A 16,895-nucleotide genomic window follows, 5' to 3' on the forward strand; every position below is an offset into this window, starting at 1 on the left:
CTGCTCTATGTGGAGGTAAAAACAGAAACGAAATTTTCAGGTACGAGTTCAGTTACCATAGATAAAAGAATTGAGAGGGGCCTGCAAATTACTGTCAGGATAATCAGGTAGGGAGCAGCTGTGGTAATTAACTCCTAACAGTCCCACAATCCCACTCCAACTGGATTCAACTATAGGAAATGAAAGTGCGAAGCCTGTCTAAAACAGCATTGTGGACAGTAGGTTCAAAAATTTAGAATTAAGGGTAATCCTCAGAAGGGATGAATAGAGAACCCCAAACTGAAAGAGGCAAACTATAGGCACACTGTAACTGGCTTTGTATTCCTTCCCACCTTAACCATCACGTAAGGCAGGCTAGAGTAAAGAGTAATAGCATTCGCAACCAAGTGAACCAGAAATCACAAATACAAAAGAGGGTACAGAACCAAAAAATCACCAAGTGTTTCTGGAAAGCTAATACCATTAGAGAGATATATACCAAACCCAATAAACAGAGAAGCCAATTAAGATACAATCGTAGTAGAAAAACAAGTTTAAGAAACAACATATTCAGAAATATGTAGGAACTCAAGTTTTAAATTATAGATATCTAGACTGAAGTGGTAGTTCCCAAGGCATTCCTAGAGGTGGGAAAGATAAATGAGAGAACAAGTATTATAGCCTTCATGGACACAAATGTTATTAACTCCAATGTCTAGAAAAATACACTTTGATCATCTTAATTTAAAATACCTTATTTTGCTTTTCTTCATATCACTTATTAATACTGTACTATAAATTTAATAAATAAATTATTCACTAGAACTATTTATTGGATTCTTAGGCATAGAAAAAAGTACCTTGTAGGCATAGAAAAAAGTACCTTGTACTCTTTTGTGGCATGAATGGTTCCCTATTATCGTCTGTATGAAAATATCTTAGCTGTTCAGCTTGGGATCCAAGGCCTTTATACAACCATTCCCATTTAATCTCTCCTCCTTAACTGGTAAAAATCTTCTACTCTAGCTAGGTCATTTTTATGACGTGTTTTGTGTGCCCACAACTCCGTGTTAAACCTGTTCTTGTATCTCTGTTCGTATCTTCCTGCCAAATCAAGCCAAACCAAACCAAAGTCTAGATTACATCCATCTTCTCAGTAAACACTTTATTAGCCCACATCTACATATTTCTCTCATATTTATCTGTTTCTTAAACCACATATCTGAAAGATCTAATTATTGTAGAGATAAGGGCTGATATTGTTCATAACAGTGTCTTTCCAACTACGTGTGGAAAAGGACCAGTTATGTTTTGTGTTTTTGTTGTTGAAGTTTCCAATCTGTCAGCTAATGATGCTTTTGCAAATCACACTAACATGCTTTATGTCAGACTGCTATAAAAGTAGCTAAATCTTACACTTAATTTCTGTATGTGTCTCTTCATGGTCCAACTACAGTTTACAGACTGGCAACAGTTTTTGGATCATACTTGGAACATCAATGAACAATTATATCATTTCACACTCCTCCAAAGAGCCTACTTCTCAAATACGTTATTTGATTTCTGATGGTAATTTTATGCTTACACTTAGCCAGTCATATTACTAGAGAATGTTTGATATATAATCAGATTATAAAGATTTGTGATGAGCTTTAACTATGTAGTTACCTTTGGAACTAAGATTAAATGATAATTAAAGGGGAGAATTTATAATATGCAGTGGCTATATGATTTGAAAATGTAAATTCAGAGCAACAATGAAAAAAGAAAAAGATTTTTCTTTTTCTACATTTTTAAATTTAAAATAAAATTTAAATTTATAATACAAATAAAATAAATTTAAAATACAAATTTTAAAAGTTAAAAATTTTCATTGTTCTAGTAATAACTGATATGGCAATTATAAGTACTATTTTTAATTACAGGATAGCATGAAGCAAATAAATAATTATAGGATATGTGAATTGTAGAATTCCTTGAGCTCTAAGTACCAAAACATTCTGTGTATCTCAATATAGATATAGAAACTAGTATAAATTCCCAACTCTGTTCACTTAAAAACCCTAGAAACAATCACCAACCCAGTAGGAATAAGCATCCTTAGCACCCACACTGAGATTTTTGAAATATCATTTTCCATTAAAAGGGCTTCTTGGAGAAATGGCTCATTTCATGTCTGTAGCAAAACATCTTAAAAATACTAGATAGCATAAAAGCTATCAAAGACTAGACCAAGATCACGTCAAAAGGACTTAGGAGGCTGGGTGCAGTGGCTCATGCCTGTAATCCCAGCACTTTGGGAGGCTGAGGCAGGCAGATCACTTGAAGTCAGGAGTTTGAGACCAGCCTGGCCAACATGGTGAAACCCCGTCTCTATCAAAAACAAACAAACAAAAACAAAAATTAGCTGGGTGTGGTCGTGTGCACCTTAAGAGGCTGAGGTGGGAGAATCTCTTGAACCCAGGAGGCAGAGGTTGCAGTGAGCCGACATTGCCCCACTATACTTCAGCCTGGGTAACAGAGTAAGACCCTGTTTCAAAAACAAAAAAAAAAGACTTACGAGCCAAAAGAAGACCACCTCCACTGGTGACCAAAGATGGGCTAATTTGAGCTTCAATAAGGAGAATAATTATACTGTATTAAATCTTATCAGTAATATCTAATCTACCGCTTCATATTCATTATCTTGAAAACCAGGTAAATAAAGGAAAGAATCAAACATTCTTTTTCATGCATTTTCTATATGAACTATACCACTGGGTAACTGAACAGTAAAAGAAAGAAAAGGACCCCTTACAAAATCATTCCAGCAAATAAAAAACAAAAATATATTAGGATATCTCCATTTTGCAGCTTCCAATAAATTAATGGACCTAGGCATCCAGCACAAATGGCTGCTAGCACAGAATAAGAGCAAAACCCAGGCATTATGCACCGCCTGAAAAAAGAACATAAGAGATTAATCTTGAATCTGAACATGCTGCTAGATCAAGCTGCCAATCTGCAGGAGATAGAGAGGAGAGCAAATCATGTTGAATTACATTATGAATATGTGATCAAGTAAAATCCAGACTGTAAGAAACTACAGGTAAAATAATCCAGTGCTTTACAGGTAAATTCTAAGCACAACAGAAGCAGCAACAACCTGTAGATTAAAGAGAGAGATCTTAGTTACCGTGAGTCAAATAAAATACACCAAACAGCAAGATCAAGCTACAGTTTCTAGCGAGGCACACTTGGGTAATAAAAATTATTTAAAAAAAAAATACTATGTAGGAAGGAGCTCTTATTGGGAAAATGTTTCCGGAGTAGCTGGCAACATTCTACTACTTGAACTGGTGTTCATTCTACTACTTGAACTGATGTTTGCCTTACAGTAATTCAGTAAGATATACATACCTATCTGTGTTTTATTTTACAACCGTATGTTTAAAAAGAGCAGGAAAAAATGATATTTAAACTGAATATGAACAGATGTTCTAACATTTTCTGAACATACCCTAATTGTTCATTTCACTTTCTCTTGTGATGTGCCATCCCCTCCTTTATTTCTTGAGACAGAGTCTTGCTCTTGTTGCCCAGTCTGCAGTGCAGTGGTGTGATCTCGGCTCACTGTAACCTCCGCTCCCAGGTTCAAGCAATTCTCCTGCCTCAGCCTCCTGAGTAGCTGGGATTACAGGTGCCCACCATCACCCCCGGCTAATTTTTGTACTTTTAGAGATGGGGTTTTGCCATGTTGGCCAGGCTGGTCTCAAACTCCTGACCTCAGGTGATCCACCCACCTCCGCCTCCCAACATCCCCTCCTTTTTTTGGAGACTACTATACTATACACAAACTAATTACCTAGGGTACTTAAATATTCTGACCTCTCTATTATCACATTAACAGTACAATAACCCAAACCCACTCAATGTTATGACGTACATAAGAACAACATTAATTTTAAGTAGTGGAGACAGCTGTTAATTTTCTTAATTACTTTTAATTATAAAACAATTTCAAAACAATATATAACAATTTCAAATATCAAATAAGAAGTCAAAGACTCCCCCTGTCACCTTCCCTGCTTCCCTCTCTCATTCCCAGAGATAACCACTATTAACACTTTGGTGTATATTTTCCTATATCTTTACACAACTTTTTCTAACACATCTATAAATATTTTAAAGAATGGAGTTTCGGTAATGGAAGTGAGCAAAGATTATATTCATATTAATATTTGCCCCCCCAAAAGATTTGTACAAATTTATATTTCAACAATGTATTAGAGTGTCCACTTTACCATACTCAAGACAAAAAATGGATATTTTTAATCCTTTGAACTTTTGGTAATCCGATAAAATTGGTATCTCCTGGTTTTCATTATTAGCAACAAGTACGTAATATTGGTCACCTATATTTCTCCTGTGAAATGTTTATTATATCTGTATGCCATATGTTTCTACTTACAAGTTTAAAAAAATTATTCCTTTGGGGAACTCTTTATAAAAAATGAATATTAAAAAATTTTCTATAACGTATGTTGAAATTATTTTCTTTTATCCTGTAGCAGTATGTTCTTTTCCAATATATCATTTGCTTAAAATTTTCATGCCTATTTTTAATGTAGTTAGGCATAAAGGCTTATACATTCATTAATGATGAAAAAAATGTTTGTATGCTTTCCATAGGCCTAATGGAGTATGCGAATGCAAACAAATTATTCAGTGAAAATGAAAACAATTAGTGACCTATTTATGCTTTCACAAAGATGCTTGATATAGAAAGACAGTTGACTAAAAATAAAATGATGCTATGTCACAATGAGTGAAAGCACACATCAGAATTATGGAAAACCACTATGTGATTTGAGTACAGTAGAGTGATATGGATAAAGTCATATGTATAGCTCCAATCTCAGAAAAGAGTTCCTTTCTCTGTGCCAAGAGATTACATTTGTAAATTATTTGATCATTTTAATGGATCTGTCAAAAAGTCTTCAAATACATTCAGGTTAAAAACGAGGTTTTGGAAAGAAGTTATGAATTGGCTCTTAATACAGAAATAGCGATTATATGTCCCTGTTACTTAACTTTTCCGTGTCTCATTTTCCTCATCTGTATAGTGGAGATAATAATACTCCTGTCTCACAAGGCTGTTGTAAGGATTAAATGGGATTAATATACATAAAGCCCTAAGAAGTATGGCTGGGACGTAGTAAATGCTATATAGGTGTTTCCTGTTATTATCATCTGTGTCCTGCAGAGCAAAAGCCCTCAAAATTACTGTTCTCAGTTTTGGGTATTCTCTCATCACTCTTTGGCCATCACTGCACCTCCAAAACTGCTCCTGAAAAGTCACCAGTGACCTTCACTTTTCTAATCCAGTTCTCTGTCCTCATTTTATTTGACCTAACAGCATCATCCAACAAAGCTGACTGCTCCTGATTTACTTGGCTTCAGAGACACATATTTGTGTCTTTGATAGAAAGAAAGGCTCTCCTTTCTGAATGGCTGCTCCTTCTTGGTCTCCTTTCCTGGTTCTTCTTCATCTCTTCAAATTCTAAACATTGAAGTGTTCCAACTTTGAGGACCTATTCTCTTCAATACCTACTAAATTTACTCCCTCAGCGCTCTCATCTCATGATTTTAACTATTAACTATAAGCTAACAATTCCCAAATGTATTATTTCTAGTCCAGATTTTCCTCTCATCTCAGGACTTTAACTATTAACTATAAGCTAACAATTCCCAAATGTATTATTTCTAGTCCAGACTTTTCCTCTCACCTCCAGGTCCATAAATTGAAATGCCTAGCCCTCTTTCATGATGATTTACATCTCTTCAAATTTAATATATCCCAAGATAAATTCTTGACTTACACTCCTACTAAATCTGCTTCTCCCAACTTAGGTCTTTCCCAACTTAGTAAAAGTTCAGGCCAAAAGCTTTGAAATAATTACCAAATCCTTTTTTTCTCACACCCATAGCCAGTACACATCAGTAAAAGCTGTCACTTCCATATTCAAAATATATTCAAAATCTGATTACTGTCCACCACCCCAATACTATAAGAACCATTACCTTTCCCCTGGATCACTAACAGTCTCTTCCCTTAGTATCTTATAGTATACTCTCAAAACAAAAGTCATTGTTATATTTTAAAAACGTAAATCACAACAAGTCTTTTATTGCTTCAAAACTCTCTAATGGTTTTGATTATAATTAAAAGCCAAAGTCCTTAAAATGTTTTATAAAGATGTGGTGGCTCATGTCTGCAGTCCCAGCACTTTGGGAGGCCAAGGCAGGTAGGATTGCTTGAACTGAGAAGGTTGAGACCAGCCTGAGCAACAGAGCAAGACTCCATCTCCACTTAAAAAAAAAAAAAAAATTCAGCCAGCATGGTGACACGTGCCTGTGGTCCCAGCTACGTGGAAGGCTGAGGTGGGTGGGTCACTTGAGCCCGAGACCAAGGCTGCAGTGAGCTGAGATGGCACCAATGCACTCCAACCTGAATGACAGAGCAAGACTCTGCCAAGAAAGAAAGAAAGAAAGAAGAAAGAGAGAGAGAGAGAGAGAAAGAAAGAGGCTTATAAGTTCTTGTCTGCTTAGATCTCGTCTCCTAATACTCTCCTCTCCTTGCTCGCACTACACAAGCCATACTAAGCTCTTAGCTATTATTGGAACTGCTATATATACTATTTCACTGCTCTTTCCTCTGCTTAGAATAATCTCCTCCCAGATGTTTACATGGCTCTTTCAGATCTGTTTACCTTCTCAGTGAGACCTTCCCTGATACCTCATTTGTTTAATTCCCCTTTCTCAGCTTAACTTTTCTTCATAGCGTCTAGCAATTTCTGACATATTACCTACTTAATTTTTTAAAAGAACTGAAGTACTATATAGTAAAATGCACAATTCTTAAATGTACAACTCAAAATTTTACACACATACATACATGTTCTTATTTACACTCCAACATAACCATCACAAACTAATATATAGAACATTTTGAAAAACCCAGAAAGCTCCCTCATGAGTCTCCCAGTTAATAAATATTCCTCCAGAATTGACTGCTATTCTGACTTCTATCAATAAAGATTGGTATTTTGCCAGTTACTGAACCTCAATGGAATCAAATAGTACATACTCTGATATACCCATAATTGTTCATTTAGAGTTTTGTTTCTTGCCCCCCAGAATGCAAGCTTTGGGAGGGTTGAATTTTATCTACTTTACTCACTGCTATATCTGCGATGTCTATAAATGAGACCATATTACTGCATGCAGCCAGAATCGAAGTCTATGGACCCTACTCAACCCAAACCATAGATAAATTTTCAGGAAAAAGTCCTCCCCTACAAAAGCAAATTCAAATATAAGAAGCAGCAACTATTGCATCAGATGCACAGATACAATGTAAGCACACAGGAAACATGAAATAGCAAGAAAATATGGCATCTCCAAAGGAATACAATAATTCTCCAGCAATAGATCTTAATCAAAAAGAAAATTTCAAAATCCCAGCATGAAATAAAGAATTCAAATTATTAACTTTAAAGCTCAGTGAGACACAAGAGAATTCTGAAAAACAATACAAATAAGTCAGGAAAGCTATTCACGGTATGAATGAGAAATTTACCAAAGAGATACTTTTTTAAAGAACCTAATAAAAATTCTGAAGCTGGTTCATGCTTGTAATCCCAGCTCTTTGGGAGGCCAAGGTGGGTGGATCACCTGAGGTCAGGAGTTCGAGACCAGCCTGTCCAACGTGGTGAAACCCCCTCTCTACTAAAAATGCAAAAATTAGCCAGGCATGGTGGCGTGTGCCAGTAATCCCAGCTACTTGGGAGGCTGAGGCACGAGAATCGCTTGAATCTGGGAGGTGGAGGTAGCAGTGAGCTGAGATCACACCACTGCACTCCAAGCTGGGCAACAGAGCAAGACTCTGTCTCAAAAAAAAAAAAAAAAAAAAAAAAAAAAAAAAAAAATCTGAAACTGGAGAATTCACTTAAAAGAATTCAAACTACATTTGAAAACTTCAACAACAGACTACATCAGTCCGAAGAATGAATCTTGGAACTTAAAGACAAGTCTTTCGGAATAATCCAGTCAAACAAAAATAAAGAAAAGAGATGAAAAAAGAATGAGCAAAACCTTCCTGAAATTTGAGGCAAGATAAGGTGACCAAATTTACATATTATTTGTATCTCCAAGGGCAAAGAAACAAAGAAAGGTTTAGACATTCAGATACAGGAAGCTCAATGATCTCCAAGCAGATATAACGTAAAGAGGTGTTCTCCATGGCACCATTATAATCAGACTGTCTAAAGTCAAACTTCAGGAGCAAATCTTAAAAGTAGCAAAAGTGTCTCATCACCTACAAAGAAAACCCCACCAGTCTAACAGTGAATTTCTCAGCAGAAACTTTACAGGCCAGAAGACAATGGAATGATATATTGAAAGTGCTGAAAGAAAAAACCTGCCACTCAAGAATATGATATCTATCAAAATTATCACTTATAAATGAAAGGGAAATGAAATCATTCACAGACAAATAAATCCTGTGGGAATTCTATACCACTAGATCGGTTCTACAAGATATGCTCAAGGGAGTCCTAAACCTGGAAGTGAAATGATGATATTTACCATCATGAAAACACACAAAAGTATAAAACTTAATGGGTAAAGAAATATAAAGGAGGAAGAGAAAGGACTCAAACAGTATCACTACAGAAACCCATCAAAACAACAAACTATAAGAGAAAAAGAAAGAAACACAGAATACATACAATAATCAGAAAACAATTAACCATATGAAAAGAACAAAACCTCATATACCAACAACTCTGAATGTAAATAGATCAAATTCTCCTCTTAAAAGATACAAAATGGCTGAATAGATTAAAATACATAATATAACTATATGTTGCTTAAAAGAAACTCAGTTTTTCATTAAAAACATATATAGACTGAAAATAGAGGGATGGAAAAAAATACTTCACACAAACGAAAACCAAAAGTTAGGAGTACCCAAACTTATATCAGATAAAACAGATTTTAATTATTTCAAGAACAGTTAAAAAAAAAAAAAAAGACAAAGAAGGTCATTATATAATGATAAAGAGATCAACCCAGTAAGAGGACATAACTATTCCAAATATATATGCACCAAACATTGGAGTACCCAGATTCATAAAACAAATATTACTAGATCTAAAGAGAGATACAGACTGTAATACAATAATAGTGGGGGACTAACACCTCACTCTCAGCATGAGACAGATCTAGAAAGAAAATAAAGAAACATTGGACTTAAACTGAACATTAGATCAAATGGACCAAACAGACACTTAGAGAACATTCTACTGAACAATGCAGAATGTGCATTATTTTCATAAGCACATGGAACATCTTCCAAGACAGGCCATATGTTTGGTCACAAAACAAGTCTCAACAAATCAGTTAAACAATATGCTTCTAAATGACCATTGGGTCAATTAAGAAATTAAGATGGAAATAAAAAAATTCTTTGAAATAAATGAAAATGGAAATACAACATACCAAAACCTGTGGGATACAACAAAGGCCCTGATAAGAGGGAAGTTTACAGCAATAAATACCTACACAAAAAAAGGAGAAAGACTACAAGTTAACAGTCTAACAATGCATCTCAAAAACCTGGAATAGCAAGAACAAAACAAACCTAAAATTAGTAGAACAGAAATAACAAAGATCAGAGCAGAAATAAATGAAACAGTGACCATAAAAATTATGAAGGATAAATGAAACAAAAAGTTGGTTCTTCAAAATGACAAACAAAATTAATAAACTGCTAGACTAACCAAGAAGACAGAATATCCAAATAAGTAAAATCAGAAATGAAAAGGAGACATTGCAACTGATACTACAGAAATAGAAAAGATCATCAGAGACTATTATGAACAACTACAAGCTGGGAAACCCAGAGGAAATGAATTCATGAAAACATATAAACTACCAAGACTGAATCAAGAAGAAATAGAAAACCTGAAGAGACCAATAATGTGTAGTGAGATTGAAATCAGTAAAGAAGGTCTCCCAACACAGAAACGCCCAGGAACAAATGGATTCAAAGTTGAATTTTACCAAACATACAAAGAAGTAATAACAGTCCTGAAACAATTCCAAAAAAAAATTGAAGAGGAGGGAATTCTCCTAACTCATTCTATAAGGTCAGCATTAGTATCATACCAAAACCAGGCAAGGATGCAAAAACTAGAAAAAAGAAAACTACAGGCCAATATCCCTGATGAACAAAGACACCAACATCTTCAACAAAGTACTAGCAAACCAAATCCAACAGCATGTTAGAAAGATAATACACCACAGATACAATACATTATATCAGGAATGTAAGGATGATTCAACACACACAAATCAGTAAACATGATATATCACAAGAAGATAATGAAGAATAAAAACCATATGACCATCTCAAAAGACATTGTAAAAGCATTTGAAAAACTTCAACATCTCAACAAACGCACAGAAGGAACATACCTCAAAATAATAAAAGCCATATACGACAAACCCAAAATCAACATTATACTGAATTTCAACAGAAAAGTTGAAATTGTTCCCCCTAAGAACTAGAAAAAGAGAAGGATGCCCACTTTCACACTCTTACTCAACATACTACTGGAAGTCCTAGCCAGAGCACTCAGGCAAGAGAAAGAAGGAAAAGGTATTCAAATTGGGAAAGAGGAAGTCAAATGACCTCTTTTTGCTGATGATATGATCTTGTATCTAAAAAACCTAAAGACTCCACCAAAAATGCTTAGATTTCATAAATAAATTCAGTAAAAATCAACACATAAAAACCAGCAGCACTTCTATATATCAATAATGATCTAGTTGAGAAAGAAATCAAGAAGGCAATCCCATTTACAATAGCTACAAAAAATACCTAGGAATAAATTTAACCAAGAAGGTGAATGATCTCTACAAGGAAAACTACAAAACACTGATGAAAAATTTAAGATGACACAAACAAAAAAATCCCATGCCCTTGGATCTGAAGAACTAATATTGTTAAAATGACCATATTGCCAGAGTACTCTACAGATCCAGTGCAATCCCCATCAAAATACCAACATCATTCTTCATAGAATTTGAAAAAAAAATCCTAAAATTCATATAGAACCAAAAAAAGAGCCCAAATAACCAAAGCAATCCAGAGCAAAAAGAACAAAGCATCAAATTACCTGACGTCAAAATGTATTACAAGGCTACAGTAACCGAAACTGCATGGTACTGATGTAAAAACATACACACAGACCAATAGGACAGACTAGAGAACCCAGAAACAAAGCCAAATATTTACAGCTAACTGATCTTCAACAAAGTCAACAAGAACTTACAAAGCCAAATATTTACAGCCAATTGATCTTCAACAAAGTCAACAAGAACTTACACTGGGGAAAGGACATCCTCTTCAATAAATGGTTCTGAGAAAATCGGATAGCCACATACAGAATAAGGAAACTGGACACCTAGCTCTTACCACATGCAAAAATCAACTCAAGACCATTAAAGACATACATGTAACACCCAAAACTATAATATTACTACAAGAAAGGACAGGATCTTGCTGTCACCCAGGCTGGAGTGAAGTGGCATGATCATAGCTTACAGAAGGCTTAGACTCCTGGGCTCAGCTGATCCTCCTGCCTCAACTCCTGAGTAGCTGCAACTACAGGCATGCACCACCATGACCAGCTTATTTTTTAAATGTGTAGAGCTGAGATCTCATTATGTTTCCCAGGCTGGTCTTGAACACCTGGGCTCACGCAATCCTCCTGCCTTGCTGTCCCAAGGTGTTGGGATTACAGGCGCGATACATTATGCCCAGCCCCTTTTTATTTTTAACCATAGTTTAATTCACATATTTAAAGTTCCATCTGTTTTAAACTTTATTATTTAAAAAAAAAAAAACTAGTGACACAAACACTGACCAGTACATTACATTTTTAAGAATCATGTTCAAAAGATATAGGCCCTAAATAAGGAAGGAAAGTAAAGGGGCATATTTTAAAGAAAGCAGAAAGTTGAACTTAAAATAAAAGTTGAAGGAAAAAAAAAAAAAGCTGAAAGTTTCTAAGAGACACATTTTAAATGGAGTCAGACAAAAAGATTTCCAAGTAAAACTCAGAATTACAAGATAAAATCATTTGAGTAAAGCAACTCATCTGGTCTTTTAAAGGAAAGCTTGACATAAGCTTTGTGAAACATAAGAAATGATGTTCCTCTCCCAGAATATGGTCAGGAAAGGTCCTAAAGGATAAAACCATTACATGAAGTAGAACTTTGAGTACTTAAACAACTATCTGTGTACCTGTGAGTGTCTGCGTATTAAAATGATTGAAAATAATTATCTAAGAAAAATATTGGCTCTGAATTCCCTTTCAGGCTGATACTCTTTTTAGGCTCAACTACTCATTCCCAAGAGAAGATAAACACTATCCACAACTCAACTGATGATTATAAGTCCACTTTTCACTGAGTATAGAATAGCTGTACTCCAAGTACTTTTGATAAAGAACTCAAGAAAAACATGAGGAAACACACAAATACAGGATAAACACTCACAAATATGCTTATGCCAGGAGGTTACCAGTTTTTCAAAGGCAGCAGGCCTCAGTGATGTGAGAATATTTTTAATGATCATTATTATAAAAGTATACAAAAGCCACTTTTCCTATAGCTTAAGAATTATATTTTAAAATAAATATTCTAAAGGTACTATATCTTATGGTCTGTAAAAATTATCTTTACATATAAAACACTACCTTGAAGAATAATAACATGAAGAATCCATATTAACCATCCTTTGCATTCAGGAATTGAATCTTAAGTTATTGTGAAAATACTTAAATTCAGAGGAAATTTTCAGTGCAGCTATGTCAGCAGCAATCATAACTTATTCCACTTGTTAACTAATCTTAAAAAATGTTATACTGAGTAATGGAGCCTAACTCAACAACATTGAAGTAAGTTTTCTTCACTTACCCTTGCATAGTGGAATTCAACTCCATAGAGTTCTAAGGTACGTGCTGTGTTTAGGTAATTAAATTCTGCTTCTGCAGGAGATAAGCCTCTATAAAGACATCAAGTTAAAAATTGGATCAATCAATCAAATACAGCTAAATTAGAAAAAGGCTATTTATCTGAAAAAACTGAGCAGTCTTAAATCTACAAAACGCCATGCAGGACTACTCCTCTAACTTACCTGGAGGGCACATTTTCAGTAACCCAAATTATTATTTTCCAGAATACTTTCTTATTTTCTAGAAATACAAGAATACACCAAGTTTTTAAAGCTCCTTGCTATTCATATGGGTGACTGTAACAAAGCCCCTCACTTTTAGATATAACTTAAAAGCAGTATTTCTCAAAATTTGGTTCATACACAATATCTGCATTTAAATCACACAGGGTATCTCTGAAACTTGCAGATTCTAAGCCAACCTCCAGGGCAGTGCTTCCCAGAGTGTGGTGCACAATCAGAGGCTGATTCACAGTATGGAACCTGAGTGTTGGAGGCTTGTATAGCAATCTGGCAGGGTAATATCTGTTAAATCTAACAGTAAAAAAACAAAACAAAAACACAAACAAACGAGGACTTGTATTTTTTACATCTTTGCTTTCTCCACTTTACTTTTCTAGTAATTAATTTTTATTATATTTTACAAAACATAAATAATACAATAATGACAGCTGGAGGGAAGAAATCATCTTTTATCACAGATGGTTTAAGAAGACTATTCTGTAGAGTCTGATTTTGAAAGGATGAGGTCAAAACTGTTTATATTTAAAAACAATCCCAAGTGATTCTTATAAACACAAGTTGAAGAACCACTGCTCTACATGTAAGGCCTTTAAAAATAGATTTACTCCTATTTCACATATAGTTTTAACAACCTTAGTTATCTGTTATTATCAGACTACAGCAGAGCAAAAGCAGCAAATTACAAAAACAAAGATACAAACTTTCTATTCACTAATGTTACTAGAAAAGGGAGCCAACAGCCTGCTAATGCACAAAACAAGCAGCACACTTCAAATTTCTATAAAATTAAATATATACTCCCTCCAGTTAAAGTGGATAATTCTATTTTTCTTCATTTAAAGATCTGATGAATCATGTACTTAAATCAAACAGAAATATATAATCAACAGAAATATATAATCAATAAGCTTCTCCTTAAGAGTCTTTTTATTATTGGTAAATTTAAAAAATCTGGCTTATCTTCAAACTCTTGATTCTGATATGCTATATGTATAACTTTCACTATGAATGGAATTTACTTAGACTAAAAATAGCCCCCTCACCACATTAGGCAGTCTACGCTTACGCCAGGAGGTTACCAGTTTTTCAAACTCTTACTCTTAGTCTATTTTAGATCAGGAATCAGCAAACCTTTTATTGCAAAGGGCTAGATAGTAGATATTGTAGGCTTTTAGGACATACGGTCTCTGTGGCAACTATTTAGCTTGGCCATTGTGCGAAAACAGCCAGACAACATATAAATGAATGAGGGTATCTGTGTTCCAGTAAGTGTTTATTCATGAACACTGAATTTTATGAAATTTCACATGCCACAAAATGCTCTTCTTTTGACTTTCTGCAACCATTTAAAATCTATATAACAATCTTAGCCTGTGGACCATATAAAAATAGGCAATGGGGGCCGGGTGCGGTGGCTCATGCCTGTAATCCCAGCACTTTGAGAGGCCGAGGCAGGCGGATCATGAGGTCAGGAGATCGAGACCATCCTGGCTAATACGGTGAAACCCCGTCTCTACTAAAAATACAAACAATTAGCTGGGCGTGGTAGCGGGCGCCTGTAGTTCCAGCTACTTGGGAGGCTGAGGCAGGAGAATGGCATTAACCCGGGAGGCGGAGATTGCAGTGAGCTGAGATCGTGCCACTGCACTCCAGCCTGGGCGACAGAGTGAGACTCTATCTCAAAAAAAAAAAAAAAAAAAGGCAATGGGCCATGGTTTGTTATGCTGTCTTAGATACATGACTTATTAGCAAAAGAAAGTTTTCTGAATAATAACAACAGCTAACATTTCTTCAGTGTGTACAATGTGCTATGTATGGTTATGAGAACCTCATGTATATCAACTCATTTAAGACCTACAATAACTCCAGAGATAGATAGATACTTTTATTATCCCTAGTTTACATAAGGAAACAGAGAAGAGGCATAAAGCAGTTTGGCCAAGGTTATAAGATAGTAACCAATCTTACAGAATTTCAAACCAGGCAGTCTGGCTCTCTAGTTCAGACTCTTACCAATATGCAACACTGCCTTAGTTTTTCCCTGAGTATTCAGAATCGTATATTGAAGCACAACTGAATTCTGAACTAATAAACAATATTACTTTCTATTCAAGGCAACAAATCTCTTTTGAAAAAATAATATAGAAAATTATACTCACACAAAAGAATCAAAGTTGAATGAATATTGTTAATGAATGAATATTGATAAGGTTAAGTATCCCTTATCTGAAATGCTTGGGATCATAAGTGTTTCAGATTTCAGATTTTTTCAAGTTTTGAAATATTTACATACACATAATGCAATATCTTGGGATAGAAACCAAGTCTAAACATGAAATTTATGTTTCATATATACTTTATACACATAGCCTGAAGGTAATATTGTATCATATTTAAAATAATTCTGTGTATGAAACAAAGTTTTGACCACATTTTTACTGAAACCCATTATATGAGATCAGGTGCAGAATTTTCCACTTGTGGTGTAATGTCAGTGCTCAAAAAGTTTCAAATTTTAGAGCTCTCTGAATTTTAAACTTGGGTTAAGGATGTTCAACCTGTACTGTTTTTAAAGAAATATTTTTAAAAAATTAATTTAGTATTATATAGAGTTCCTTTTCTCCTCTTGGCTCACTACCAAGGAGAATCAAGTCCTTTATACCTAAAAACTGAGAAAGAATTACTAAGCAGACGGATCTCTACAATGTGACTATACTATTTATATTCTAAAATTACTTAGACTATTACACAATAGCAAATAAATGTCTGTTTACAGATAGCTTAATGGCTCTTAATAGAAATGAAAATGAGCCTCATATAGTCTATGAAATCATTTTTTAGCATAGATTACCTATATTTCTTTAAAATAATATTATTTTAGGTAAGAGTAATTATTCTATATTAAATACAGCCATCAAATTAGAAGTAATTTCAAACATTTCTCTAGAAAGAATGCCATTAAGAAGTTTATCAAATAAAAAACTAAAAAACTCTTACATGTGTTGCTGATGTAATTTTGCAATTTCTTTTTCAAAATCTTGAGGTTGATTAGGAATGAAAGAATAATCTGAGAGGTAGCCTGACAAGTTCTCTGACTGATCGTAGTCTCCAAGTTCAGCTAATAATGAAAGGAAAATATTCACATTTTAATAAACAAATTTTTAAATTATTATAGTCAAATCAGTGATGTCATTAATTCTATTTCTGGATGTAAACTACTTATGTTTCTAATATAACCACTTCAGCAAGCTACAGCAATCCATTTAACATTCTTCTAGGTCTCAATTTCAGAGGAAATTTTTTTTTCCAAAAGTCATAGTAATTGCTAACTAACTGAAGATTTAATTACATTTCCACTGCAGTCACTATTTTCTATATAGTAACACATCTACAGAACTCCCACATTAAAGCCAATGTACTAGAAACACAAACCACAAAGTTATATGCTATTTGACCTAAAAATGGGCTGATACTTACACTGAACAGCAAATGAAGCTAAAAGGGCAGCAGTATTAGAAGGACAGGGTAATCTAATAAAACAAAACAAAAATACATAACCGAAGGTTAAACATAGTAATTTCAAAAGTACTATAATTTGTTAAACAAT

General features: G+C 34.5%; 1 protein-coding gene across 3 annotated transcripts in view; it reads right to left on the reverse strand.

Moving 5' to 3' along the window:
* Positions 1–16,895, reverse strand: part of PTPN4 (protein tyrosine phosphatase non-receptor type 4) — a 228,203-nt gene that overhangs the window by 77,425 nt on the left and 133,883 nt on the right. For all 3 annotated transcript variants that reach the window (NM_001266624.1, XM_015109887.3, XM_077956130.1), the window contains 3 exon segments: positions 13,009–13,096; positions 16,286–16,406; positions 16,766–16,818. In NM_001266624.1, the coding sequence (NP_001253553.1) occupies positions 13,009–13,096; positions 16,286–16,406; positions 16,766–16,818 (262 nt within the window).

This window comes from Macaca mulatta, chromosome 12 (genome assembly GCF_049350105.2).
Source record: "Macaca mulatta isolate MMU2019108-1 chromosome 12, T2T-MMU8v2.0, whole genome shotgun sequence".
NCBI lineage: Eukaryota > Metazoa > Chordata > Mammalia > Primates > Cercopithecidae > Macaca > Macaca mulatta.